This window comes from Manis javanica, chromosome 13 (assembly GCF_040802235.1).
Source record: "Manis javanica isolate MJ-LG chromosome 13, MJ_LKY, whole genome shotgun sequence".
Taxonomy (NCBI): domain Eukaryota; kingdom Metazoa; phylum Chordata; class Mammalia; order Pholidota; family Manidae; genus Manis; species Manis javanica.
In genome coordinates this window covers 24095365-24122574 of record NC_133168.1, presented here as the reverse complement: position 1 = coordinate 24122574, position 27210 = coordinate 24095365, and the positions used below count along the sequence as shown (strand labels likewise).

Sequence of the window (27210 nt, the reverse complement as noted above, 5' to 3'; positions counted from 1 at the left end):
ATGATATATCCAAAAAGGGGATAATACCCAAATATATAAAGATCATATAACTCAATATCAAAAAGCAAGTACATAAAGATCATGTAACTCAATAACAAAAAACAAGTAATCCAATTAAAAAAAAATGGGCAGACATATTGCCAACAGACACATGAAAAGATATTCAGTATCATTAATATCCTTAATAATGCAAATCAAAACCACAATGAGGTATCCTCACACCAGTTAGAATGGCTACTATATACAAAACAAGAAATAACAAGTGTTGCCAAGGAGATAGAGAAAAGGGAACCCTCCTACCCTGTTGATGTGAATGTAAACTGGTGCAGCCACTGTGGAAAACAACATGGAGATTTCTCAAAAAACTAAAAATAGAAATACCATATGACCTAGCAATTCCACTTCTGAGAATTTACCTGAAGAAAACAAAATCACTAATTCAAAAAGACATATGCACACCTATGTTTACTGCAGCATAATTTATGATAGCAAAGATATAGAGGCAACCCAAGGGCTCATCAATAGATGAATAAAGAAGATGTAGTAGATAAAAACAATGGAATATTACTCAGCTATAAAAAAGAAAATCTTGCCATTTGTGACAACCTCTAAAGGATATCATGGTAATGAAATAAGTCAGGCAGGGAGAGGCAAATACCATATGATTTCACTGATATGTGGAATCTAAAAAACAAAGAAATAGACCCACAAATCTAGAGAATAGACTGTTGGTTACCATAGGGAAGGGAGTTAGGGGCTAGTATTGGGGTTATTATAGGTGAAGCACCAACATATACTCTCCCCTTTTAAAATTAAATTAACACCCGTATAGCGCCTTCTAATTTCTAACACTGAACAAACATTCATAGTTTTATGGTATTTTAACAGTCCAAATATGATTAAAGCTAACAAAATTCTAAAACAGGATTAGTGAAGTTCTGTTGATTGGCTTCTTCATTAAAAAACATAAGCATACCTTCAACAAAATTAACATAATCCAAATGAAACGATGAGCTATCAAATACAAAATTTCTTTTTAATCTCTGAAAGTACTCAGATTGTACTTCAAAATACCTGCTTGATATAAACTCCACTCCTGGAGAAGAGATCCACCAACTCTGGATGATGTTTGCTATTCTGGCTTCCATGACCCAGCGTGAAATTTGTGTTATCTCCCCAAGTATAGGCATCTGTAGGATCTAAAATGAAAATTAGTTCTCAAGCTTTTCATATTTTAGAATACCAGTTTAGTTCAACTATAGATGTACTGCCCTAAATTAATCAATTAAGCTCAAACATTATTCTCAAGAGACACTAATTTAACTACCATATTTGACAAGATGATGCCAACATTCTCTTTTAAATGATGAATCTATTCATATATTGTATAATTCTAGGAACAGAAATTAGAAAATCCAAATTAACAGAGGTCCAGCTCAAAGTAAGCAATCTAACATTTGTTCCTTGTTTCTTCAGCAGCTAAGGTTTTACCACCAAATGAGTAAAATTCCACTTGCAGTATCTACTTGTTTCCATAAAAATAATATAATTATTTAAATACAGCATATGTTACTAATACATACATATATAAAGGCTCTATGTGGAGCAAATGTGATATTACTCTTTCTACAGAAACATTAACTTTCAATAGTTTTCTCTTCATTGATGCAAAAATCATACTACCCAATAACCTGGGATAAACCTTAATCAAAGCTAAGTTTATGATGTAAATCCTCATGTTATTTTGGAAGGCTTATAAAGTTCTTGAATGCAATTATAGCTGTAACCTGCAATACAGTGTCTAAGGTAGAAATAGAAATGAAGAATGTGTCCTTGCTTAGCCTGATCACTAGTTAAATGGAAGTTATAGAATGCCCCCATTTAAAGCTTTTCTCCTTTTCTGCCAATTTCCATTTCCAAAGCTCAAAGGGAAAACTGGAGGGATAAATGAAATCAGAAAAATTGTGTGGGTAGAAGTACCACTTCGTTTTTTTCTTCTTCTTCAAATGCTAGTGTTACTTTCTAAATGCACATTCCTTACCTTTCAGTAGTTACAATTCTAACTGCCTTCCCACTTTAGGTTGTGTTTTTACTCATACAGACATACACAGATTGAAATTGAGAGATGAAAAATAAAGTTTTCTGAAAAGAAAACCAAAATTATCAACCAACATATACCAAAGTAAAAGTTCTTTGCAGATAATCCACACACAAATTTTCTCAGGTATTTTAGTATAAATAAAATTTCATTAAAATTCTCTAAGTTGTATTTTAATGGAATCTATCTGTGGAATTCTCTTACCAGTATTTTTGAATACTACATGAGTTGGCCTATCCTTCATTACAAGATCCAAAGCTGATAAGCCTTCTTTATCTTGAGTATATAAACTAACACCATGCTAAAAAAAAAAAAGGAAAAGAAAGTATGTTTGTGTAATATATACATATATACATGTAATATATGTTGTGTAACATATACATATATACATATGTATATGTGTGTATAATAAATATACATATATATGCACATATGTATTTTACTGTTTACCTGTAAATCTGTAATTTCTTATTCTTATGTATCAGTCAAATGATGAATACCATAAAACATTAAAAAATTAACATTTAATACAATTCTCTCCTATGTTCACACACATTTTTTTCTCACACACAGAAGAAAACCAAGACAAAGCAAATATCTAATTTTTGGTGGAATAAGGAAGGACAGGAAAACATAAATAAAATAAATAACATTTAAAATCGAATGAATTAGATGTGCAATTTCCATTGTTAAGGCAGGTCTGGTTTCCAGAAGATCCTAATTTTGGAACTGTGTCTCTGTGCCCATGTGTGCATACACATACACTTTTTGTATTTAAAAAGTCATACTCCATGGCCAGGTAATGGCTGTAAAATCTTCAAGGAAATGGCAGAACAATACTTATAAAAGAATTTACTATTTATAAATATAATATGATCACCCCATCTCTTTTTGCCTTGATTCCCATGTATCTATTATTGACATTACGACCATTATATTCCTTTATTTCTATTTGTGTGATATTTTCTGTCTAAATTTTTATAGCATTTTTCTAATTGTAGCCTCTTATAAATTACATATAGTTAGACTGTACCTAAAAAAACCTGAGACAATGTGTGTTTAGGATGAAAGTCACTTACAGTTTTATAATTCCAAAATTCAAATTCAAACATGAAACATTTTTCTGTTCCACTGATGGCAGTTAGCACATCCTATCCCTATTACCACACTTTTCTGTCTTAAAATACAATGGGGGGACAGGGAGCAATGTTCAATTCTTATTATTATTACTTCATTATAGTATTTTTAACTACAATAGACACTCCTTTTAAAGCATCCAACAATTAAGACTTACTTTAACTGGGGCAAGTCATCACTGCCTGTCCACACACAGTTTATCTAGGTAGTTGTAAGCTGAGATGCACCATGAAGTTTTTAAGCTCTGTGACATGTTGGAATGCTCTGCTTTGGGTCACTTAGAGAAGAAGAATCTCCTCTTACCTTGTAACAATGGATTTCCAGTAACTCAAAAATTGCTAATAAACCAATGCCAACTTTATTGTGTTCAAGATGGTTCTAACACTTGATTTCACAAAGATGTGTCAATGAACAAAAAACACTCAAGTTAATAAGCTAACATCAGAAATGATCTAAGATCTTATAAATGTGAAATTTTATGTTGCCTACTACTTTTAAAAAGTTAGACATAATAAATACATGTGGGAAGACCTGGGTTTGGTCTTTTTAAGAGTAAGGATAAATTCCAGGCACAGTGTTCCAAGTTATGAATTTGACAAATGGGATCCCAGAAACTTAGATCCCTGGAGAGTTTATTTTGCAGTTCTATAAATTTGTCCTCAACTTTATATATACATACTGGACCCCAATGAAACTAATTCCTAAGTAGCCCCCACTGCCATAAAGGACTGACATTTTTTTGCCTTTGGAGCTCCATAGATACATGGTGGGCTCTGACACTTTCTAATACGCTCATCTCAAAACTCTAATGGTATAGCACCAGCATGTAGTCTATCCCATTTATTTACAGAGCAACTGTTTACATATTCCCAAAATAGTATATAAATTCACTAGTTTATTAAATATCTAAGTATATAACAGGCTTATAAGCCTGAGCATTTCATGCCAATGCTCTAAAAGGAGTGGACAGACTTTGAGACTGCTATTCTAGTGGTACAATTTTTATTCTACCGGTAAAGATATAAACCACTGGTATCACTACTGGAGATGACTGTCTGCAAATATAAAAAACTGTTATTGTTTGTTTTGACTGTCTTCCCCAAAGCAAAACAGAAGATAAAGACTATCGTGCAGGTCATTTCCTTGGGAAGAGATCCTAGAAAGCATTAGTGAGAATCTACAAGGGTAAATCAAGGAAATAGGAAAAACCAAAACAAGGACATGTTACTGAGTAGGTCACTGCTAAGAAGGTTTGTGCATGATACTGCCAAGACATTCTGGGAACCTTATGAAATACATCACAGAATAACTGTCTGATCAAGGGAAAAAGTAGTAAGCATTTACCACCAGTTTCCATTCTTCATTAACCAATAGTTAAAGAGGCATTAACTTGCCTGTATTTTTGGCTGTTCATGCATGAATACCTAGTCCTGGGGCATAAAATAAGAAGCATGTCATACAGGCTAGAAACAAGGTGCAGATTATACCTACAGAAAGCTACTAGAAACCTGTGCACAACTGGCCACCAAATTGTGACATAAGAGCTAAGGCTAAGTGACATCAAGTGGTTGAGCAGAAGTATCTAATACATTCATCTTTCCAAACTGGTTATGAGCTAAGCTGAATGACTTCAATATGGCTCTCTGGCTACTGCTGCCCATATACTGCCAAAAAAGTCAGGATCAAAAGAGTATCTTAAGAATACATAATTTCCAGTGGGGTAAAGTAGGAATATATTCTACTTTCCTCCTTTGAAGTTAAGTCTTTAAAGCTTTGGTAGTACTTTCTAATAAATTGGCTAGATACCCTCATAATATTCTTATATTCAAATAACATGGGTTTAACATCATAAACTTGGAATAGTTTTAAGAAACAACTGGTCTTGCTATCTAACTATCCTGGGCAGGTTAAGTGGTACATCAGCTCAGTTATTCTATTTATAATTATTCTATTTTAGTTTGACATTTGTCTTGTCAATTAACTTGACAGTTAATTGCATTGTTGTGGTTCACGACCAGGTTCTCTATAAGCTATCTAATACACCTTCAGTATCTTTTGCTTAGCTTTCCATAGCTGGTTTCTGTTGCATGAGATAAGAACTCTAATACACCAATATTCATTAAGCACTTTTCTATTTATTTATTTAATTATTTGGTTTTGGTTTACCTCCTCATATTAGAATAAAAAGTCAAACAAAAAAAGGATTTTGTCTGTCTTGTTCATTACAATATCCCTAGCAACTACATTACTTACTGTCTGACATATATCAGGCACTCGGAAAAAAAATGCTTATTCCAATACTTTACAAATAGTATATCATTTAATCCACATGACCTTATGATTCATTTACATTTATAGAGAAAATTAAAGCAAATTCTTTCAGAATAGTAATGTAAGTAAACAATCAGTGTTAAACAATAGCATAGTGATGTCAAATACGGCAGGACCCTAAAAGTACAGTCTTTGACAGCCAGGCATCCAGAATCAAGGAAACAAAGAAAAGCTGCATAAGACACTCACTGCAGCTTTTGGTAGACAAGTTTCTGCTAAGGTTTCTTATCTGTGGCAATCAGAAACTGTTAGTATAGGTGTATATTTATTGTACAAGTTATTTTGGCAATTAATTTAAAAATGTTATAGCTATAAAGTTTTTATTAAATGCAATTCATTTAAAATGTATACTTGTGTAGAGTCTCATCCTGCCAATCCATAGTACCTTAAGTGCTATAGTTGCCATCAGAAATAGAATTGATATGAACATTCCATCACTGCAGCCCTTCCAATTAAAGAAATGTTAAAAGGCCAAAGGAAAGAAAGATGTTCTGAACAAATGCAGGCAGCATTTGTGATACGTGAGACAAGTAACTGCAAAATGGACTAAAGAGGTTCCTACAGGACAATTTCATCAGGGCACAGTTTCCCAAGGCAGATTCCTGGCTTCTCTTAGCCAAAGTGGTGAGAATGACTGAGGAGTTCTAAAGGGAAATGAAACTCCAAAGGTGTCCAAAATTCAGATAGACCTTATTTCACACTGAAGCCCCAAATCCTGACACCTGAACGGCCCCATAGGATAGCAGAAAATCCAAGGACCCTTTCAAGTTTAACAGGACTGCCAATAAACCAATTTTCCAGCAGAAACTGGCAAAGAGCTGAGGTTTAAGGTAGAGAAGAGTAGAGCTGAGATGCTTTAACTCTTAGTAATCTAGCTTTCCCTATAAGAGTACAATAAGGGAATTAAATAACTACAGGTTTTAGATATAAGATGAATTCATTAATTTCATCAAAGATTTTAGATATAAGAGGCATTAATTCTAATACTATTAATAAATTTAAGAAAAGCTTTTTATTCACTGAAACTCCCTAGAACAAAAATGAGGAAAGTGCTACTTTTATCTCTTTTTATAGCTGAAACCGAGGTTCAATAGTTAACTTGTCCAAAATAACTGAGTTAGTATTAAACCTAGCTAGCTCCAAAAAAGGACATTTGACAATTAATATATATTGAGAATTATTTTGATCAGTGAATGTTACTATGTAAAAACCACTAAGTAAATAATATTTTTAAGTCAAAAACAGATGAATACACACAAAATAAGCTCCCTAATGTGACCACAAGTTCCTTGAGGACAGGAACAGTTTTCTTCTTCTCTGCGTCCTAAACAAACATGACAAAATGTCTACACAGAGGAAAACTTCAATTTAAAACTCGTGCCCTCTGATTTGCATTCATTAGTGAAATGACATTGGGTATATCTCAAAACACTTCATTATATAGCTATACAGTACAACAAACCCAGGTTTAATCTAATATGGAGAATTTCAAATAAGCAAATTCTATATTTTTAGGATCATAAGTACTTTATCCTAGCCAAACAAGAAATAAACAAACTACTCAAAAACATAGTCCTTAAGTGATATAGTTCAATAACTAGTGCTGTTTTCAAATAGATAATGTAGTTACATAAAAGTATTTCTTAAAAATACTTAAGATAGGGACCACATCAAACTAAAAAGCTTCTGTACAGCAAAGGATACCATCAACAGAACAAAAAGGCATCGTACAGTATGGGAGAATATATTTGTAAATGACATATCTGACAAGGGGTTAACATCCAAATCATATAAAGAACTCACACACCTCAACACCCAAAAAGTAAATAACCCAATTAAAAAATGGGCAGAGGATATGAAGAGACAATTCTCCCAAGAAGAAATTCAGATGGCCAACAGACACATGAAAAGATGGTCCACATCACTAGTCATCAGGGAAATGCAAATTAAAACCACAGTAAGATAGCACCTCACACGAGTAAGGATGGCCAGCATTGAAAGACTAAGAACAACAAATGCTGGCGAGGATGTGGAGCAAGGAGAACCCTCCTACACTGCTGGTGGGAATGTAAGTTAGTTCAACCATTATGGAAAGCAATATGGAATTCCTCAAAAAACTAAAAATAGAAATACCATTTGCCCTGGGAATCCCACTCCTTGGAATTTACCCAAAAAATACAAGTTCTCAGATTCAAAAAGACATATGCACCCCTAAGTTTATCACAGCACTATTTACAATAGTCAAGATTTATGGAAGCAACCTAAGTGTCCATCAGTAGACGAATGGATAAAGAAGATATGGTACATATACACAATGGAATTCAGCCATAAGAAAGAAATAAATCCTACCATATGCAACAACATGGATGGAGCTGGAGGATATTATGCTCAGTGAAATAAGCCAGGCAGAAAAAGACAAGTGCCAAATGATTTCCCTCATTTGTGGAGTATAACAACAAAGCAAAACTGAAGCAACAAAATAGCAGCAGACTCACAGACTCCAAGAAGGGACTAGCGGATACTAAAGAGGAGGGGTGTGGGAGGGGGGGTGGGGAGGGAGGGAGAAGGGGACTGAGGGGTATTATGTTTAGTACACATGGTTTGAGGGGTCACAGGGAAGACAGTGCAGCACAGAGAAGGCAAATAGTGAATCTGTGGCATCTTACTACACTGATGGACAGTGACTGCAATGGGGTATGAGTGGGGACTTGATAATGTGGGTGAATGCAGCAACCACATTGTTTTTCATGTGACACCTTCGTAAGAGTGTATATCAACAATGCCTTAATAAAAAAATACTGTAAAATACATAGTCTGATTAAATGATAAAATGTCTGAGACTTCCTTCAAAGTAATATGGGATGGAGAAAATTAGTGAGGACATACATAACACAAAATTGGCCAATAGTTCATTATATATTGTAAACTTTGGTTTCTGTTTAAAATTTTCATCATAAAAAGTTTAAATAAAAGGGATACATAGGATTTGAATTAAAAAGTTTAGTTACAGTGATAAAAGATACCAAACAATTGATAAGAAGAACAAACACAAATCATTTTGGAAAGTAATTGGTGTATAAGAAAAAGATTAAGAAAAACTATGCCAGACCAAATAGTTTTAAATAAACAAATGACACTTACCTTCAAAAGAGACCAAACACAATCAATATGTCCATAAAAAATGCTTCTGTGCAAAGCTGTCCATCCAGACTCCTTGTCTTTCACCAAGGGATCCACTCCTTTCTCAATAAGCCAATCTAACACTCTTTTCTTTCCACAGGAGGAAACAAGGTGGAGGGCATTTCTGCCAAAGGCATCTTTGATAGTTGCAGCATTGTAACAGTGACTGGAGAGAAAAGCCTTAATCTGGTTTTCACTGCCCTTTGTGATCACAGAAAGAATATCCAAAGCATGCCTCAGGGATCTACACTTTGATGTGCAGTCTGGGATGGAAGAATTCATCGTGTTTTTATAGTGCTCACTTCTTCAGAATAGTCAGTTAAGACTAATTTTTAAAAATGAAAAAGTCCGGATACAAAGGTGTTATTCAGAAAGATTCATAGAGAATAAATGGCCTGTTCAGGATTAAATTTAAATCCTCATGGCAGTAGTATAAAACTATATATCTTGGCACAATTTATTTTGGCACTGAAATCAAAAAATCATAAATAGCTCTATAAAGTTTATATCAAATACAAGTTCTTTATGAAAAGAACCTTTCCACAGTTTATAAATTATTCCTAGAGTCAAGCACCAAGGGGGAGTGAGGAGGGGAACTCCCCCTCCACACCGCTTGATCCTTTTAAATATCCATAATTGCAAGGGTGACCTATAAAGGAAAGGGAAATGAAGACAGAGTAAAAAATACAAAATCTGTCACTCTACTCAAGTACTTTATAATACAACTACCTCCATATTTAAGTACCCCAATTCCTATTTCAAAAAAAATTTGGTCTATCAACTTTTCTCTTTTACATTTGTAGTATTCTGTATCTATACCAGTCACCCTCATTAACTTAGTCTCATGCCTTAGGTTAACCTGTGTCTGTACTCTTGAGTTCCCCTCGTTCCTTCTAGACTCTTTATTCCTTCTCCCCTGCATTTTTACACTCTACTAGCTATGTCCCCACAAGCTATGAACATACCTAAATCTATAATTTTTATAGGAATTCCATCCCAAAACTTTACCCCTTAAAACTATACCATCATTATCACCCCATGATCATCACCACCACAATAAGCAACACTCTCATCATTTAGTTTTTACTAAGAGCCAGGCACTGTGATAGATTATAGGGAAATAGGAACTCTACTACACTGCTGGTGAGACTACAAATTAGCATAACCTCTGTGGAGAAAATTTAGTGGTATTTATTAAAATGTACATTCCCTCTGACCCAAACAATTTCACTTCTAGAAATTGATCTTGTAAAAATATATCTGTGCATACAGTGGTATTAACAAGAACATTCACTGCACTGCTGTTTGGTATAGTAAAAAATGGAAAAAAACCTAAATACTTAAAAGAAATTATGGTATATCCATGCAACAGAATATTATTCATGTATCACAAAGAATGAAGCAGCTATATATTTTCTGGAATGAAATAATCTGCAAGATACACTGTAAAATGTCTTTTTAAATTATATAACATTTGTAATGCCATTTGTGAGAACAATGTATGGTTGATCCTTGAAAACAAGAGTTGGAACACTGCCCCCCCTCCCATAGTTGAAAATCCAAGTATAACTTTTGCTCCCCAAACAGTTACTAAAAGCCCACTGTTGACTAGAAGTATTACTGATAACATAAACAGTCAATTGACACAGATTTGGTTATTACATGTATAGGGAATAGGAACTCTACTACTACTTATAACCAATATAAGAATACTTATAATAAAGCTTGAAAAACATGTTATGTATACCTTTTCAAAAATAAATAAATGCCTCAAAATATAAATAAATGCTAATATATTGATTAGATTAGAAAGACTGTGGGAAGATATAGAAAACTCAAGCACAGTATAACAGCAACGTTAGTCTTTTTTTCCAGTATGCTACTCTGTCAGCTTTGTCCCGCTCAGATCTGATGAAATGAAATATCATTTGTCAATTATTGGATAAACTACTATTCTCAGTTTCTCCTGTTCCTGTTAGAATACTAATCACCAAGACATTAGAAGTTTTACGTCTAGGGTGGACTGTTTTACACAGAATATTTCTCCATCATCTTTTATCATCTCCTAATTATCTCCTTGCATTATTTTTTGTCCTCTGGATGTTATAACCATTAAATAACATTATATAACAACCCATTTATAATGCCTAGACTTTAAAGCTTTTATAACAGAAATTCTACGTAAATTCTCTTCTCCAAGGTGTCAAACTATCACAAATACTTAATGAACCAAACTATCCTAAATTTTGTTCGGAACCACAAAAGACCCTGAATAGCCAAGAAAACCTGAAAAAGAACAACAAAACTGGAAGCATCATATTCCCTGACTTCAAAGTATATTACAAAGCTACAGTAATTAAAACAGTATGGTACTGACATTAAACAAAAAGGCATATTGATCAATGGAGCAGAGAACCCAGAAAAAAAATCCATGCTATATCTGATCAGTTAATTTATGACAAAAATGCCAAGACTATACAATGGAGAAAGGGCAGTTTTTTAATAAATGGTGCTGGGAAATTGGACAACTACACACAAAAGAATGAAAGTATACTCCTTAAACCATAAACAAAAATTAACTTGGAATGGACTAAAGACTTGAAAATAAGATTTGAAACCATAAAACACCTAGAAGGAAACACAGGTGATAAGCATCTTAACATGGTTTTTGGCAATGATTTTTTTTTTTCACCTGACACCAAAAGCAAAAGTAACATAAGCAAATATAAGAACTGGGATTACATCAAACTAAAAACCTTTTGCACAGAAAAGGAAACCATCAACAAAATGAAAAGACAATCTATTGAATGAGTAAAAATATATGCAAATTATATATCTGATAAGAAGCTAATACCCAAAATACATAGAAAGCTCATGTAACTCAATAGCAAAAAAACCAGACACTCTAATTTAAAAATGAGCAGAAGACATGAATAGATGTTCTACCAAAAAAGACACACAGATGGCTAATAGGTACATGAAAACATGCTCAACATTATTAATTATCCAGAAAATTCAAGTCAAAACCACAAAAAGGTGTCACTTCACATCTGTTAGAATGGCTAGTATCAAAAGAACAAGAAATAACAAGTGTTGGTGAGGATTCGAGAAAAGGCAACCCACACACTCTTGGTAGGAATGTAAAATGGTGCAGCCACAAGGGAAAACAGTATGGAGATTGATCAAAAAATTAAAAACAGAAATACCAAAGGATTCAGCAATCCCACTTTTGGGTATTTATGCAAAGGAAATGAAAACATTAACTTGATAAGACATATGCACCCTTTCCCCCATGTTTACTGCATCATTATTTATAGTAGCCAAGATATGGAAACAACCTAAATGTCCATCAATGGATGAATGGATAAATAAATCATGGTGTGTGTGTGTGTGCGTGTGTGTGTGTAAACAGTGGAATATTATTCAGCTATAAAGAAGAATGAAATATTGCCATTTGTATTAACATGGGGGGACTTTGGGGACTTTATGCAAAGTGAAATTAAGACAGAGAAAAGTAAATATAGTATGAGTTCTCTTTATGCTGCATCTAAAAAATAATAATTAATTTAAATCAAGCTTATAGATCCAAAGAACAGATTGGTGGTTACTAGATAGGGGTGGAAGAAATGAACTGTTTTATTTAAATTGAGTATCTTTTTAAAAATACTAAAATTCCCCCAAATACTTTTTCACTTTATTTTTAAAATACATACTTCAAATGACAGAAAAACAGACTATTTAGAAGACGATACATGAGTCCACAATATGTACAAGGAAACTTTGGTACACCACAGATACAAAACATTTTAAATCTGCATTTTCCACTCCCATTTCAAACCAAGTAAAAGTCAAAAGTACTAAATCCAACTAGTTCTTTATTACTCTAGTTACCACTCTCTAATCTGTAAATGACAGCATAGAACTAGACAATTCCTAACTCTTTCTAGTTCTGGTTCTGTTTCTACTAGTCCATATGTTTTATAATTTGATACAGTCCTTATAAAAATCATCCCCATCTTAAAGTGTTGATTTGAACCAAAAACAACCAAAGTGTTTGGTAGTTAGCTGACATAAAGAAAAAAATACCAAAGCCTCATGTAATTTAAAATGTTAAAACTGGAAAGCACGATACGTAGTACAATAGTCAATAGTCACATATAGTTAATTCCATTTTTTTGAGGCTCTAAAATTTTGCCATCTTTGTCTTTCAGTGTATTCATAATACCTGAAGAAACTACTTATTTGCAAATCATTCGAACCCTACATGGAATTAAGGCACAACAGAAAACAACTAATTTATCACTATATATAATTTAAAGGGGAAAAGGGGGAAATATTAAATACAAAAGTGACTCCAGACTATAATATATAATGAAAGAAGTACATTCAGAATTCTATGAATATAAATATATAAGTGACTAAGAGCTAGCATTTCTTAAAGTGCTATATATTTGGATTCAAATATAGCAATGCCGATTGATGCAAGTTCTATAACTGTAAATTACATAATCTCTCCAAGTCATCATTTCTTCATCTGAAAATGGAGACAATGCCTTCAACCTCAAAGGGTTTCTGTAATGATAAATGCACCTGATTAGCATGGTGTCTGGCACCAAATATGCACTCACCAAGTAGTAGCTTTTAGTACTATTGTTTCTTCAGTAACAAAAAGGTAACAAAAATTTAATCCCAAAATTCACCTTTGAACTCAATGTCTCTGCTGCTACCTGGTATCTATGCATAGTTCTCCAATTAAGCCATGTACACTAGGGTTACCAGTGACCTCCAAATTGCTACTTTTGGATACCTTCTTTTTTTCTCTTACTTGACTTCCCCCCTTGTGAGTCATTAATATCACATTCTCCTAGGAAATCTAGAAAGGGATACTGAAAGCATAAGGAGCTACTAAAGCATTTAAGCATGGGATCTCTCTCCTACCACTTCTGCCAAGGTATTCTCTCTCTCCTGATCTTCAAAGGTTGGGAACCTTCTCAGGGTTCAATCTTCATTCTCTCTTTCTTCTCTACTTCAAATTCACCCTGGATAATTTCAATCCCTTTCTAGTTTTAAACTTTAACCTACATGCTCATAATCTCCAAATCTGTCTCCTTCCCTCACATCACTGAATTCCCAAGGCCTAGTATAAATCTTATTATATGCATTCATTAAATGCTTACTGAAGGTGAAGCAAAGGAAATTTTAAATATCTAACACGTACGAGATATTTTACATCACAGGCGGTTAAGTAAGCCATCCAAATGACATCACCAGTAAAAGAGGAGTCAGAATTCAAATAGATCCACTTGATAGCAAAGTCCAAGCTATTTCTACTATACTACACTATCGCTCTAATGCATCCACATTAGACTGCAAGGCACTGGGAATACGAAAATAAATGGAACTTAAATATTTGAGATAAAGTGATAAAGCACAGGTTCATGGATAATAAGTGAATGTATAGCTGATTTAACAACTGTATTGAATGAAAAGTATTATCTATTACACAGTTTCTATAATCACAGGATCACAATTTGATAGAAGAGATCTATTTTAAGCAATAAAAATAAATCATGATTATAAATCTATAGTAAAGATAAAACAAGTAACTTAAAAAGAACAGGAAGTGGACAAGGGCATTATAGAGAACATTTCCCACAGATGTATAAACTAAGATTTAAAATAAGCACGTTTGGCTGGTAAATTCAATATGGGTAGGCATTTGAGGTAGAGATAAGAGTAAATATAAAAGCACTAGAATCATTTTGGTTTACTCTGAAAATTACAAGTAATTCAGAAGACAGAAATAAGTGAGGCCTAATATATACACAAGGATGGACCAGATTATGGACAGCCTCACGTGTCTTTAGGGGCAAGGAAACTGGGTAATTCAGAGACATTCTTTAGGATCTTGAGTTAATAAAATATGGTAATTAACTCCCAGGTTTCTGGCTTGATTACAGATGGACACCTGGGAAGATAAAGGGGAAAATACTTCGGAAGTCAGAAAAACATAAACTTAAAAGGAACAAATAAAAACTAAAGGTCAAAATTTGTTTTATTTGGATGAATATGAAGTACTGAGAAATTGAACTGGAGGAGCGTAGCTAGCTATAGACAATCGTTCAACCTTGAAAACTCGTTCAGCACAAAGGTGTTAGCCAGTAAGGTTTGCGCACACATCAGGAGCTCATAATCCATCCACTTATCCTTGGTTTAACAGTTCAGTTACCTTCCTAAACCAAATCTGATCATGCTATTCTCTGACATATACAAGCCCAAAGGGAACCAATATCACTATTTCATGTGTTAAGATAGACCTTGTTTCCTCAGGTAGAGGATAGTTAGGCCTGGTGACCATGTAATATACAAAATTCAGACTAAGTTCAGACCTGAGCTAGTAACCCAGGTACCACTACTTAGCTAAATGACCACAGGCACATCACAATTTCTTAAACTTCAATTCTCTCACTTGTAAAAAGTGGAACAACTATTTATCTCCTGAGTTGTTCTGAAAAATAAATGAGACAATTCATTCATATGTCACGCACTCAACAAATGTTAAGGCATGGGTGGGGGGCGGGGAAGGGACATATGGGTTATGCAGGTCAGAAAATGGCATAACTATATTAGAGTCCTTTCTGCTTCAAATACTTTTCACCCAGACTTTAACAAAGCTGCCAAACTGCCCATAACTTACAAATATAACTTCTACCATCTTTTGAACTTTCTTATGGATAGCTCAGTGCCTTAAATAGATTAACTTAATCCTCCTTTCAGCCTCGTTTGTGCCCCTGTACATAAAATTACCTTCTTTTTACGAGGAAACTGATGTAAAAGTTTAAGTAGCCATCCAAAAATCACATAGAAAAGTGTACTTTAGATTCTACTTAACTTACTCTATCCAAACGGCTATCTCAAAATGCAGTTAGGAAATCAATGAGAAGTATACTACTATGGTAGAAAAAAATTACCCTTACTTACAGTCGTAAGAACTGGGTTCCTACTATCTAAAACCTCCCTAATCCTCAATTTATTCATCTGAAAAATGATAAAAACCTATCTTGTAAGTGTGCATTTGCCTACAAAGGTTTAAGATCTTTGAGGGAGGTGAGGGGGAGAATTCCATACCTATTCATTCTCACAAAATACAATATGTATTCAATAAGTGAGTTTACTTTTTAAAGCACCCACTAAAACCAAAATATCTTCCCTATAAACTTGACTCTATATTAAATTACCTTTTACAAAGCTACAAATCTCAGTGACTCATAATCAAAAAGTTTTAAACTTAAAATTACTTCTGTAGGCCTTCAAATAGTTCACATACTTTTAAAACACAAGCACTTACTACCTTAAGAAATTAATAATTTAGCTTTATTTATATTTTAACATTTTTCTCAAAAATTCTCTTGGTATGTGATAGAAACTTCAATACATTATCAGTGTAGTACTGTTTCACAATTTAAAATTTCACCATATTTTAGGCAAGCACATCTCTAGATGTGGTAAAGAATTACTGCCTTATTAATAATAAACTGTGTAATTTATAATAATTAACCAAGTAATAGTGAGCTCCTTTATGTAACAGATTCATTCACTTATGGTCTATTGAACTTCATGGTCCTGAAGCATAATGAGAGTTGAAAATGTAGTTAGTTCCTTACATAGAACTTGGCATTCCAAAAGCCCTCAATGCAAGTTTTTTTTTTTTAATAATGGAAGAGCCATTTAAAATAATTCTTGAAGTAAACTCTTTCTTAAAGTTTCTGCAAGTATCTGTAATAATTATTTTTAGAAAGCAGCTCTTTCTGCCCTCTTCTACCCTATGTCAGTTTCCAAAATCAAGGAATTCAAAATAGAAAAAGGAGATCAAGAAGGGGCCATGCAAGGATATGAATTTGCACAACTTGGGGAAACTACCACATACGAAAGTGGCATTCCTTCACTATTTCTGATATATTTCAATTTTCAAACGCCGTACCTTTAGAAGCATGAGGGGGGAAAAAGGTTCTACATCAATCTCTGCTTCCTGAAAAATATTCCAGCTGGCTAACACATTTAAAGTTATATTAACTAGGTTGGAAACAGGAATCAAGGATGTTCTGGCTTACCTATTTCGTTGCTGAACTAAAACTTTTTTAGAACCCGACATGATGCAAGAACAGAAAGTCCCTATTCTCTGTCTCACCCATGCCCCCTAAAGAGAACCAGTCCCGTGGCACACAAGCGTGAGTTCACACTGAGCGGCGGAGTCAGCATCCCCGGGGCCGACTGACGCCGTGCGACCCCACGAAGGGGTAGCGCCTCGAGGAACGGCCTAAGACTCAAGGCTCGAGGGAGGGCGGCCGGACAACTGCCCGAAACGAGGGACACCTCGTGGGAGGGCGTGCGGGCAGGACCGCGGCGCAGCATGTCGCCGCACAGACCATTCACCAGCCGCAGGGGGCGGAGCGGCGGCTCCGACCCGGGCCGCCCGCCACCCCCGCCTGCCACCATCGCGCCTCCGCCCCGGGCCTCCCGCGCCCCGCGGGAAGCGACAGTCCCGCCGCCGCCGGCTGGACGGACGCCGTCTCCCAGCCGCTGCGCCCAGTGGGGCCGGCGTGGTCGGGCTGCGCCGAGCCCGCCCTCACCAGTCGCTAGATGAGAGTGCGCCGGTGGGCTCCGCGGGGAGGGCGCGCGGCCACGCCGGGCACCATCCTCAGTGAAGGCGGCGGGAGAGGCCGAAGGGCGCCAGGCGGCGGCTGGTGCTCAAGCCCGGGCTAACGACGGCGCTGCCGCTCTGGCCGCGGCTCCGAGCAGCTGGGCAGCGGGCGGGCGGGTTGGAGAGAGAGAGGCGGCACGGGCGGCACCAGGGAATAAGACGGGCGCTGATTGGCTGGAGCTCTTGTATGCCGCGTGAAGATTAGCTGGGGCGGACGGCGAGGGCCCGGCGTGGCAGCGCCTACCCGCGGCCCTTCCTCCCGGAGGGCGCCGGGAACCTGATCCCCGGCCTCGGCCCCGCCGGCCGCGGGAGTGCCCTGGGCCACCAACGGGGTGGGCAGTGTCTCTCTGGTGTCAGCCGTCGCCCCGGCGGGAACGGCGCTTGCCGGAGACACAGAGCTCTGGAGCCCTGGGCAGATGCCTAGGGAAGCCGGTCACCGCGCAGCAGAAGCCAAATGCGTGGGCATCTTGCCCAGTTTTCCTCCCGTTGTCCCACCAGCGGGGGTCACTGGAAAGCCAGAGGCGTGATCTCGTCCTGCCCTTCCCTGGCCCGCGCACACGCCGGGCGGGTCAAGGGATCACCGCCTTAGGAGGCGGCCCTGGCGCTGCCGTGGCACCCGCTGCCTGCCCGGGTCAGGCCACTCGGTGCCTGACGCCAGGCTTACGCTGAGCATTTTCCCTTTTAACCGTGCATCTGCGGGCCTTTTAGAAGTGTCGACTGAAAAAAAATCGGGAAGAAAGAAAGTAGCCCATAATCGACCCTAGGATGCCAAATGGGAAACACACCACTGCCAAATACCTCATGCAGCACGAATTAAGTAAATGTTTGTTCAAAGAGGGGTGGTGTGACTCAGAACAAACATGACTAGGATTTAGGAGCTGGCTGCCCAGCTCTGCCACGTTGTCAGTAATACAAGACATTTCATCTCTTTTGTCTATGAAACGAAGTTGTACTCGATATCTTCAGGGCAGCAGGTTCAGCTTTACTGTTTTTGTAGCCTTTTTTGAGGAAGCCCAAAGCCGCACCGTGGGTTCATGAGGTGGGAAGAACAACCCTCCTGCTACCATCCCCAATACAAGGTTCCGACTCTTTGCCCCTTATTCTAGGTCTCCTACTTCCTACTCGACATGTAACAAAACCAGTTTGTATGTAAAAGGAGTGATTTTTTGATAAGTTATATATGCTGACTTTTCTATTCATGAACAAAGAGGCTAGCAATGACAAGGAAAGATAAAAATGTAAATAAATTCATTGGCCTGAGTTCAAATCTCAAATCTGTCTCTTATTTTGTATCTGGGCAAATAGTTACCTTTTCTGAAGCCTCAGTTTCCTCATTTGTAATGTAAGAGCAATAATGCACTTTAGGGTTTCAAAAATAATTACATAGATAAACTACCTAAGCACACAACACTTTATGTAAATGAAATGTTTATAAATAAGGAAATATTTCCTTAACAAGACAGTTATCCCAAGTGATCATTAATTCATTTTAACAATTGCCAAGTGCCAAGCACAGGTGGTAAGCACTGTGGAGCCAATAGTGAGCAAAGACATATAGACCTAGATAATCCCAAACTTAAGCATAGACTGCAATTTTTACAAGTACTACAAAAAAATACTATGATAAATTTAATCTGATTTCCCAGAAAAGCGACAACTAAGATCAGAAATAAATAAGAGATAACTAAATGGAGAAAGGAAGAAAGAACATGCCAGAATTCCAAAAGATGTGGAATTGCTCCCTGTTCCCCTGGAAATTTAGTTGCCCTTAAAGATACTGGTTATTTGCAGGAGAGAATATTGAAATGATTAGGAAACAGTAAAAATGAAATTCGATTAAATGAAAAATGCATTGTAGATGTAGTTAGGATAGAAAGAGATCAAAATTGGCCATTTTGTGATTTACATGGGGAGAGAATAGTCCAGACATCAGAAATGGAGTTTGAGATGAGATCAGAATAGAGCTCTACAGAAATGTGTTTCAAGCCACACAGCATTTGCAATAAACTCCCTAAGTACTATTTTTCCAGAACAAAGTTGTAGTGCTATTCTACATAATCAAAATGTAATGTGCTGTCCATTCAAGTTGGGTAGAGGTAAGGAATGCCAGTACTGTCCCTACTTTAGCTGGTGATGTAAAAGAGAATATTAGAACTTGTGTGGATCAAAACCCAAACCTGATTAAGTTCAAGAAGGTCCAAAGTTCAGCCGGCCTAAAGATAACTGGACCCTTATTGATTGGCCTTTTCTCTTCTGATCCAGACCATCTTCTATGTGAGAACACTTGGCTGGCTTCAGCTCTGACAAACCTCAAGGGATATAGCGAGGAGTCCTCTGCCTCACACACAAAAATTCCAGGGAACCCTGATGAGGTCATACTGGCTCGAATTAGGTGAGGAGTCAAGATCATCATGATTTTTTTTTTAAGTGACTTGTGAAAGAAAACAAAAACAAAAAAGGGTTCGTGACTGACAATTTCTGTTGGAGTCATATGTTCAAAGCAAAGTGATGGGTAGTTCCCCAAAAGAGGGCAGGGTGCAGAGCAGACAAAAAACAGTAGATACATATAGGGCATTTCTATAGCGCTTTGAGATCCGGAGGATATGGTCCCAGATGCCTTCTCCAAGGTAGTAATTATCCTTCGAAGCCTCATTTAGAAGAGGTCGTCATCTTAAAAAATCTGTGAAGCCTTTCCTGGTGCCTTTTCCTAACAGTAATAATACCTCCTACCTATACTTCTATAACTTACTCATAATATTGCGCCATACTGGGTTGTTTTTAGACTCATTAGTTTTACATATGGATGCAGTAAAAGCTCCGGAGGCGAACTGCCCAGATGTAAAAGTTTACTCCTATTCTTCCGAGCTGTGAAACCTCAGGCAAGTTATATAACCCATCTAGACCTCAGTTTCTGAATCTCTAACGTGACATTAATAGTGTTTTCTTCATAAGGTTCTCAGGAAGTTAAATGAAATGATATCTGTGAAGCTCTTATTTAGAGCGCTTAGTACTTAATGAAGGTTGTCATACCCCATCTCTTCTGGATATATTTGCATGAGTGCGTGTGAAGAGTGGGACGGGAAAGACAAAGAATGTCCCACAAGATGGCAGTGTTTGAATGTAACTTTAGAACATGCAGGCTTGAAAACAGAGTCCATCAAAAAAATCTAAAAATTTAAGGCAAATTCAGGAGAAATTCAAGGCAAATTAAAAGCCTACATGAAGCAAAGAAAACTTGTGGGAAATCGAACCTATGAATTTGGAAGCTTAAGCATTCTTTTATAATGATGACCATCTAAACTCCCTAAACTCTTTTACTATGAGAATTAGCAGGTTTCCTTTCTTGCTTAGAATTGCTTGTATTCCTTCTTAAGCTCATAAAATTAAATCAGACTATTATCACCACTGTTTCCTGGGAAAAAAAGAAAAGGAAAAGCAAGTTTGATTTAAAACAGAGGACTGGACACATATTATAGCCTTCTCTTAATGCCACAAATCCCTAGACCTGGCAGAAAATACATATTTAAAATAAATAAATTCATAAGTGCATTGAAAAACAAGAAGTTTAGATACTGATGGTCCAGAACTAAGGAGGATTCCCTGCAGATGGATAGGTGGCTGGATTGGACAGAAATAAAGGAGTAACAGTCCAAATGACAAGAAGACAGGAGACTGTGATGGAAGGTTGTAGCAGCACCAGAGGTGTTCCCCATCTAGAGATGGCTATCAGGAGCAGGCAGGAGTCCAGACTAAACCGCAGAGCTGGTCGCTGGGGTCTCACAGCAGGAGCAGGTGAGCCAACTGGAGCTTCCTCTTTCTCCCTCTCCCCCCACATCCCATTACAGCAGCAGAGGTACCTGCCTCTAAGTAGGATATTGGACCTTCCGTTTAATTAGATAGGACAATTTCCATGCGTTTGGTGAAACCTAGAATAATCAGGGAACTCCTACACCCAGAATACTAGCTACTAGTCTTTCCTGTTCAGCAGCACGCCCCACCCCTTCCTCATACCCCCAAAGAAAGCTAAGTATTGAGGTGGTGGCCACAGGTCTTATTCCTCCTCCAACGCAGACAGTTTCCTCTATAAACAATTGGGAAAAAAAATCTCAAGTACACAGATGAGCACAAAACCCAGAATCACCAAGTATTTGAGGAAAGCCAACATCCTGAGAAACAAATTTACAGACCAGAGAAGCTCAGCAAACCCGAGACAAAATAAATACAAAGATAACTACGCCTAGGAACATCATGGTCAAATTGCTAAAACCAAAGATAAAGAGAAATCTGAAAACATTCAAAGAAATATGGAATATTACATAAAAGGAAAAATGACTTGACCCACCACAGATTTCACATCAGAAACTATGAAGATGACGGTAGATCAATATCTTTAAAGAGCAGAAGAAAAAACTGTCACCCTGGGAAATGTCCCTTGATCATGAAGGCAAATGAAGATATCTTCAGAGAAGTGAAAACTAAGATAAATAGTCACCATCAGAAATGCCCCATAAGAAATGCTAAAGAAAGTTCTTCAGCCTGAGGGAGATGTTGCCACATGGAAACTCAAAATTTCAGGAAGAGAGGAAGAACATGAGAAATGGAAATCATTCAAAGAAATAAAGTCAATCCTCATTATTCACAGATCCCACATTTGTGAATCTGCCTACTCACTAAAATTTATTTGTAACCCCAAATTAAGTACTTACAATGCTTTCACAGTTGTTCAGAGACTTATGCAGAACAGCAAAAGATTTGAGTTTCCCGGTGCACACATTTCCAGGACCTTCCCAGCTGAGGTCAAACAAGGCAACGCTCTGCCCTCTTGTTTCAGCTCTCACAATGTAAACAGATGTCTTTTCATGGTGTATTAGGTGCCATGATTTTTGCATTTTTGTACTTATACTTGATTTTACTCTTTAAAATGGCCCCCAAATGTAGTGCTGAAGTGCTGCCTAGTGTTCGGAAGTGCAAGAAGGCTGTACTGTGCTTTGTGGAGAAAATATGTGTGGCAGATAGGCCTTGTTCAAGCATGAGTTATAGACTTGTTGGCCATCAGTTCAGTGTTAATGAATCAACAATATACATTTTAAAAAGGTATCTCTAAACAGAAACATGCATAAAACAAAGTTACATATTCATCAGTTGATAAAAATATTGTGACCCAAGGTTTCCAGGAACCTAACCTTGTATTTCCCATAGGACTTCCGTATTCATTAATTAGGTATTTATGGTGGCTTTATAGAACATAACTAGTGTAAATAATGAGAATCACTGTGTATAAAAGTTTATATTTTCCTACCAATGCCTTTAAATATGTATGATTTCAAAACAAAAAATGTGATAGTTCCTGTGGGCTTATAATATATGTAGACATGATACAGATGACAACTGTAGCCTAAAGGACAGGGTGGAGGAAGTAAATGGACCTACGCAAGTCAAGGTTTCAATATTTTATGAGAGTTAGTACAGCGCTAACTCAAGGGGACTACGGAAAGTTAATGATGCATATTTTGATCCCTAAAGCAGCTGGTTAAAAAAAAAAAAACTCATGCAAGGAGGTATTGCTAAAAAGGCAAACATAAATTTAAGTTATATGTGAAGGGACGTGTATGTACCTAATCATGAATATGTATGTGCCTGATAACAGAACTTCGAAATATATGAAACAATAATTGACAGAATTAAAAGAAGAAACAGACAATTTCATAATCATAGCAGGAGATTTTAACACCCACCCCTCAGTAATAGACAGAACAATTAAACAAAAAAAATTAGGAAATCCATAGGTAATCTGAACAATACTATCAACCACTTTGACCTCTGTGATGGTTACTTTGATGTGTCAACTTAACTAGGCTTTGCCACAACCTGACACGTGGTCAGACATTATTCTGGGTGTGTTTATGAGGGTGTTTCTGGATGAGATTGACATCTGGATCAGTGGACTGACAAGGCAGACTGCCCTCCCCAGTGTGGGCGGCCTTCATCCTCTGCTTTGAATGCCTGACAGGAACCAAAAGGCTGAGTCTGAAGGAGCTCCTGCCTGTCTGCCTTAAAGCTAGGGTGTATTTTTTCCGCTTGTGGACATGAACTGAGACATCAGCTTTTCCTGGGCCTCAGACCTACTGCCCCTTCAGTCTGCAACTGATATGACTAGTTCTCAGGCCTTCAGACTGCAGCTGTTACTAGAACTGCACCACTGGTTCCCCTGGGTCTCCAGGCTGCCACAATAATCACATGAGCCAGTTCCTTATAATAAATAAGCAAACATTGGTTGATTTAGAATATATATATATATATATTCCACCCTACTGCTTCTGTTGCTCTAGACAACACTAATATAACCTTATTGATGTTTATAGGTCCTTACATCCAACTACTGTAAAATACATATTCTTTTTAAGTGCACATGGTCTATTCAGCAAGATAAACCAATACTGGATCTTAAACAAGTCTTAAAAAATTGAAAAGGATTGGAATCAAAAAGTTAGATAGAACTTCATATTGAATCAATAGAAAAATACAGCATATCAACATTTGTATGATGCAGCTAAAGTTGTGCACAGGAATTTCTAGCTTTAAGTACTCACATTAGTAAAGAAGAGAGAGATCTAAAATCAGTGACCTAAGGTTCCACATTAAAAAGCTATAAAAAGAAAAGCAATTAAAGTGGCCAGACAGGAGAAAAAATAAAGATAAGAGTAGAAATAGATTAAATTGAATATAAGAGTAGAAATTGATTAAATTGAATATAATTAAACAGTAAATTAGTGAAGCTAAAAGTTGTTCTTTGAAAAGATCAACAAAATTGATAGACTCCTTGTTAATTGTCAAGAAAAAAATTAAAATCGAGAACTGTTAAGAATTTTAGGGGTTTGAGATTATACCCTACTTGCACAACTAACAAGTTAACCCGCCACAGTTTCATGAATGCTAGCAGACCACCTGAAATTCCTGGGGCAGAGACAGGACTTTATTACCATGACACAACAAGCAGCATAGACTTTATGTTTGAATCACTTCCTGGTGGCCCTGAAGTCCCTCAAAAATGATACAGTTGCCCATGTAGGCGTGGACTCACATCATAACTAAGGAACTCCAAACTTGGCAGAATGTAGCATTTTACAATAGACTGCCAGCAAACCTGCCTGACTTTCACCCATGAGGTTGAAACTATCTTAATCGACTGGACAGTAAACAAACCTGTCCTTTGCTCTGGAGGGAGACACTCATCACTGTTTAACAGTGCTTTCTTCTGTACTAAGGATCCTGAGAAGATACTTGAGAACAAAGGGTGCACGTGTCTCTGTCACAAGATGTACAAAGACATGAAGAGACCCATGGGTAATTGTCTGTCAGCAAGAACACCAGGTAACCAATATCGGAAATGAAAGAGTAGTCATCTCTACAGATTCTACAGACATTAGAAAGAAAAACAAGAAAACATTCAAACAATTTTAGGTTAAAAACTCAGTGCATTGCCTTTGAGGAGTGTGGGTTAGAGATTGACTGGGAAAAGTATGAACTTCCTGAGGTGGTAGAAATAGTTTGTATCTTGATGAGGATGTAGGTTTCATAGGTATATGCATTGTTAATTTGTGCATTTCAATGTATGTAAACTTTACCTCAGGAAAAAAAAGTAAATAAAATGAACTTTAGCAATGATTTTCTATGCTCAAGAGTTTAGGAGTAAATCGACACTTGAAATTTGATAATTTTGCAAGTATCAATTTACTAAGAAATGCATCAAGAAATATAATTTGGATAAAAAGATAAATGGAAGATGTGGGATAAAGCTATTATATAAAAATGTTAATCGTATATAATCTTGGTTGGATATACAGTTGTTGGCAGTAAAATTGTTCCAAATTTGTATGTTTAAGTTTTTCAAAATAAGAATTTGAAGGATAAAAAGACTTAAAAAGTATATAATGCAATTACAGTTAGACTTTATTTGAATAATGATTTGAATACATAAACTGTAAAAAAATCATGACACTAGGAGAAATTTGAAAACTGACTTTACTTGTTAATTGTTTTTAGGCCTGTATAGGAGATGCTATTAGTTCCTATCTCACCCTTACCACTTCAGGGCACTCTATCTAGAATTCAGCTGCCAGCATCTGCATTTCTTTGCTTGAAGACTTTCTCTGCCTGCTGAAATCTTTGCTCATGTGCCTATCTGCAAGTCCTAGAAGTTCATGCTTGCCAGAGTAGCCTTCTCCCAATACCTAACTTACAACCTTCCTTTTTCTGTTTCACTCCCCCCACTTTCCTATTGGTCTATCCCTTCCAAAATATACTATTTGCTTTCAAGTCTTCATTTCAGTTTTAGCTTCTAGAGGAACCCAGTGTATGACAATTGGTATAATGACATTTAGATGTATTTTTTTTAAAAAGAGTTCTTAATTTTTGGAGTTAGATACTGAAATATTCACAGATAAAATTATATTATTTGGATTTGTTTCAAAATAATCAAATGTTGGTAGCAAGAGTAGGTGGACGTATAGATGAAAAAAGTGGCAGAATGAAGATAAATGTGAAAGCTCGGTGATGGACATGAGTGTTCGTTATATACACTTAATTTGTATATGTTAGAAATTGTACTGAAAATTATTTTATGTGTAATAGCCCAAAACTAGGAACAATCAAAAATGTTCTTCAATGAGTGAATAGCTAAACAAGGGATGGTATGTCCGTACCTTGGAATACTATTCAAGAATGAAAAGGAACTAAATATTAATATGTGCAATAACCTGGATGGATCTGAAGGGCAATATGCTGAGTGAAAAAAGCCACTCTTAAAAGTTTATATATGATTCCATTTACACAACATTCTTGAAATGACAAAAGTATAGAGATGGAGATAGATTAATGGTTGCCATGGGAGAGGGACAGGAGGAAGTAGGTGCAACTATAAAGGGTAGCTGAAAGGAGATCTCTGCGGTGATGAACAGTTTTGTATCTTGACTGTGGTGGTGAGTACATCAATCTGTACATTTGCATTGACCTGTACACACAGACACACTCACAAATGAGCTCATGTAAAAGTGAAATCTGAATAAGGTCTATAGATTGTACCAATGTCTATTCCCTTGTTTTAAATGTGTGCTATAGTTATAAAATGTAACTACTAATGGAAACCAGGTAGAGGGTATAAGGGATGCTCTGAACTATTTTTGCAACTTCCTGGGAATCTATAATTATTGTGAAATAAAAAAGGTTTTCTTCAAAGTAAAGAAATGGAAAAAAAGACCTCCAGATTTCAAAGGCAGCAAGGGTGAAGGCCCTAGCAGTTGAGTCCCATATCCCGTGTTGGCACTGCACAGGGGCCAGCTTCTGTTCCTCCGTCTGGAAGCAGGAGGGCTGGAGTCTTCACTGGCAAGCCCACTAGCTAAATTATTACAGGCCATGTAGTCTGTAAATCTGATTATAAGGCTCTCAGTGAGTGGAAAGGTGCCCAACATCTTAATACATTCCTTTTCTGCTTAAACTAAACAATGTGGGCTCTGTTCTTAGCAGATCCGAATGCTGATTGATTTTTATTCTGATTGTTTCCATTGCTCATCTGAATTTTATGAAGGATTCTACGGAGTGACAAATAAAGCTAAAATATATTTCTACATGCTGAAGCCACTGAGAAATTGATATCAGGCTAGAAAGTGATACACAGATATGCAATATTCCTAAAAAATTTCTTCCTTATGAACCTGATTATGGCTGCATGGGTACCTCTAAAAGCAGAGAGGACTGAAGCCTACAC

General features: G+C 36.7%; 1 protein-coding gene across 7 annotated transcripts in view; it reads right to left on the bottom strand.

Moving 5' to 3' along the window:
• IBTK (inhibitor of Bruton tyrosine kinase) overlaps positions 1–18142 on the bottom strand; it is an 83004-nt gene extending 64862 nt beyond the window's left edge. For 3 of the 7 annotated variants that reach the window (XM_036994478.2, XM_036994480.2, XM_036994479.2), the window contains exons 1-4: positions 17377–18142; positions 8708–9395; positions 2303–2399; positions 1075–1199 (exon numbers count right to left, since the gene is read on the bottom strand). In XM_036994478.2, the coding sequence (XP_036850373.2) occupies positions 1075–1199; positions 2303–2399; positions 8708–9028 (543 nt within the window). In that variant the 5' untranslated portion in view covers positions 9029–9395; positions 17377–18142. Of the gene's footprint in view, positions 1–1074; positions 1200–2302; positions 2400–8707; positions 11508–17376 lie in introns of those variants that run through there. The other 4 variants (XM_036994476.2, XM_036994477.2, XM_017656463.3 and 1 more) reach the window with 3 other exon arrangements.
• Between the last annotated feature and the right edge of the window lie 9068 nt (positions 18143–27210).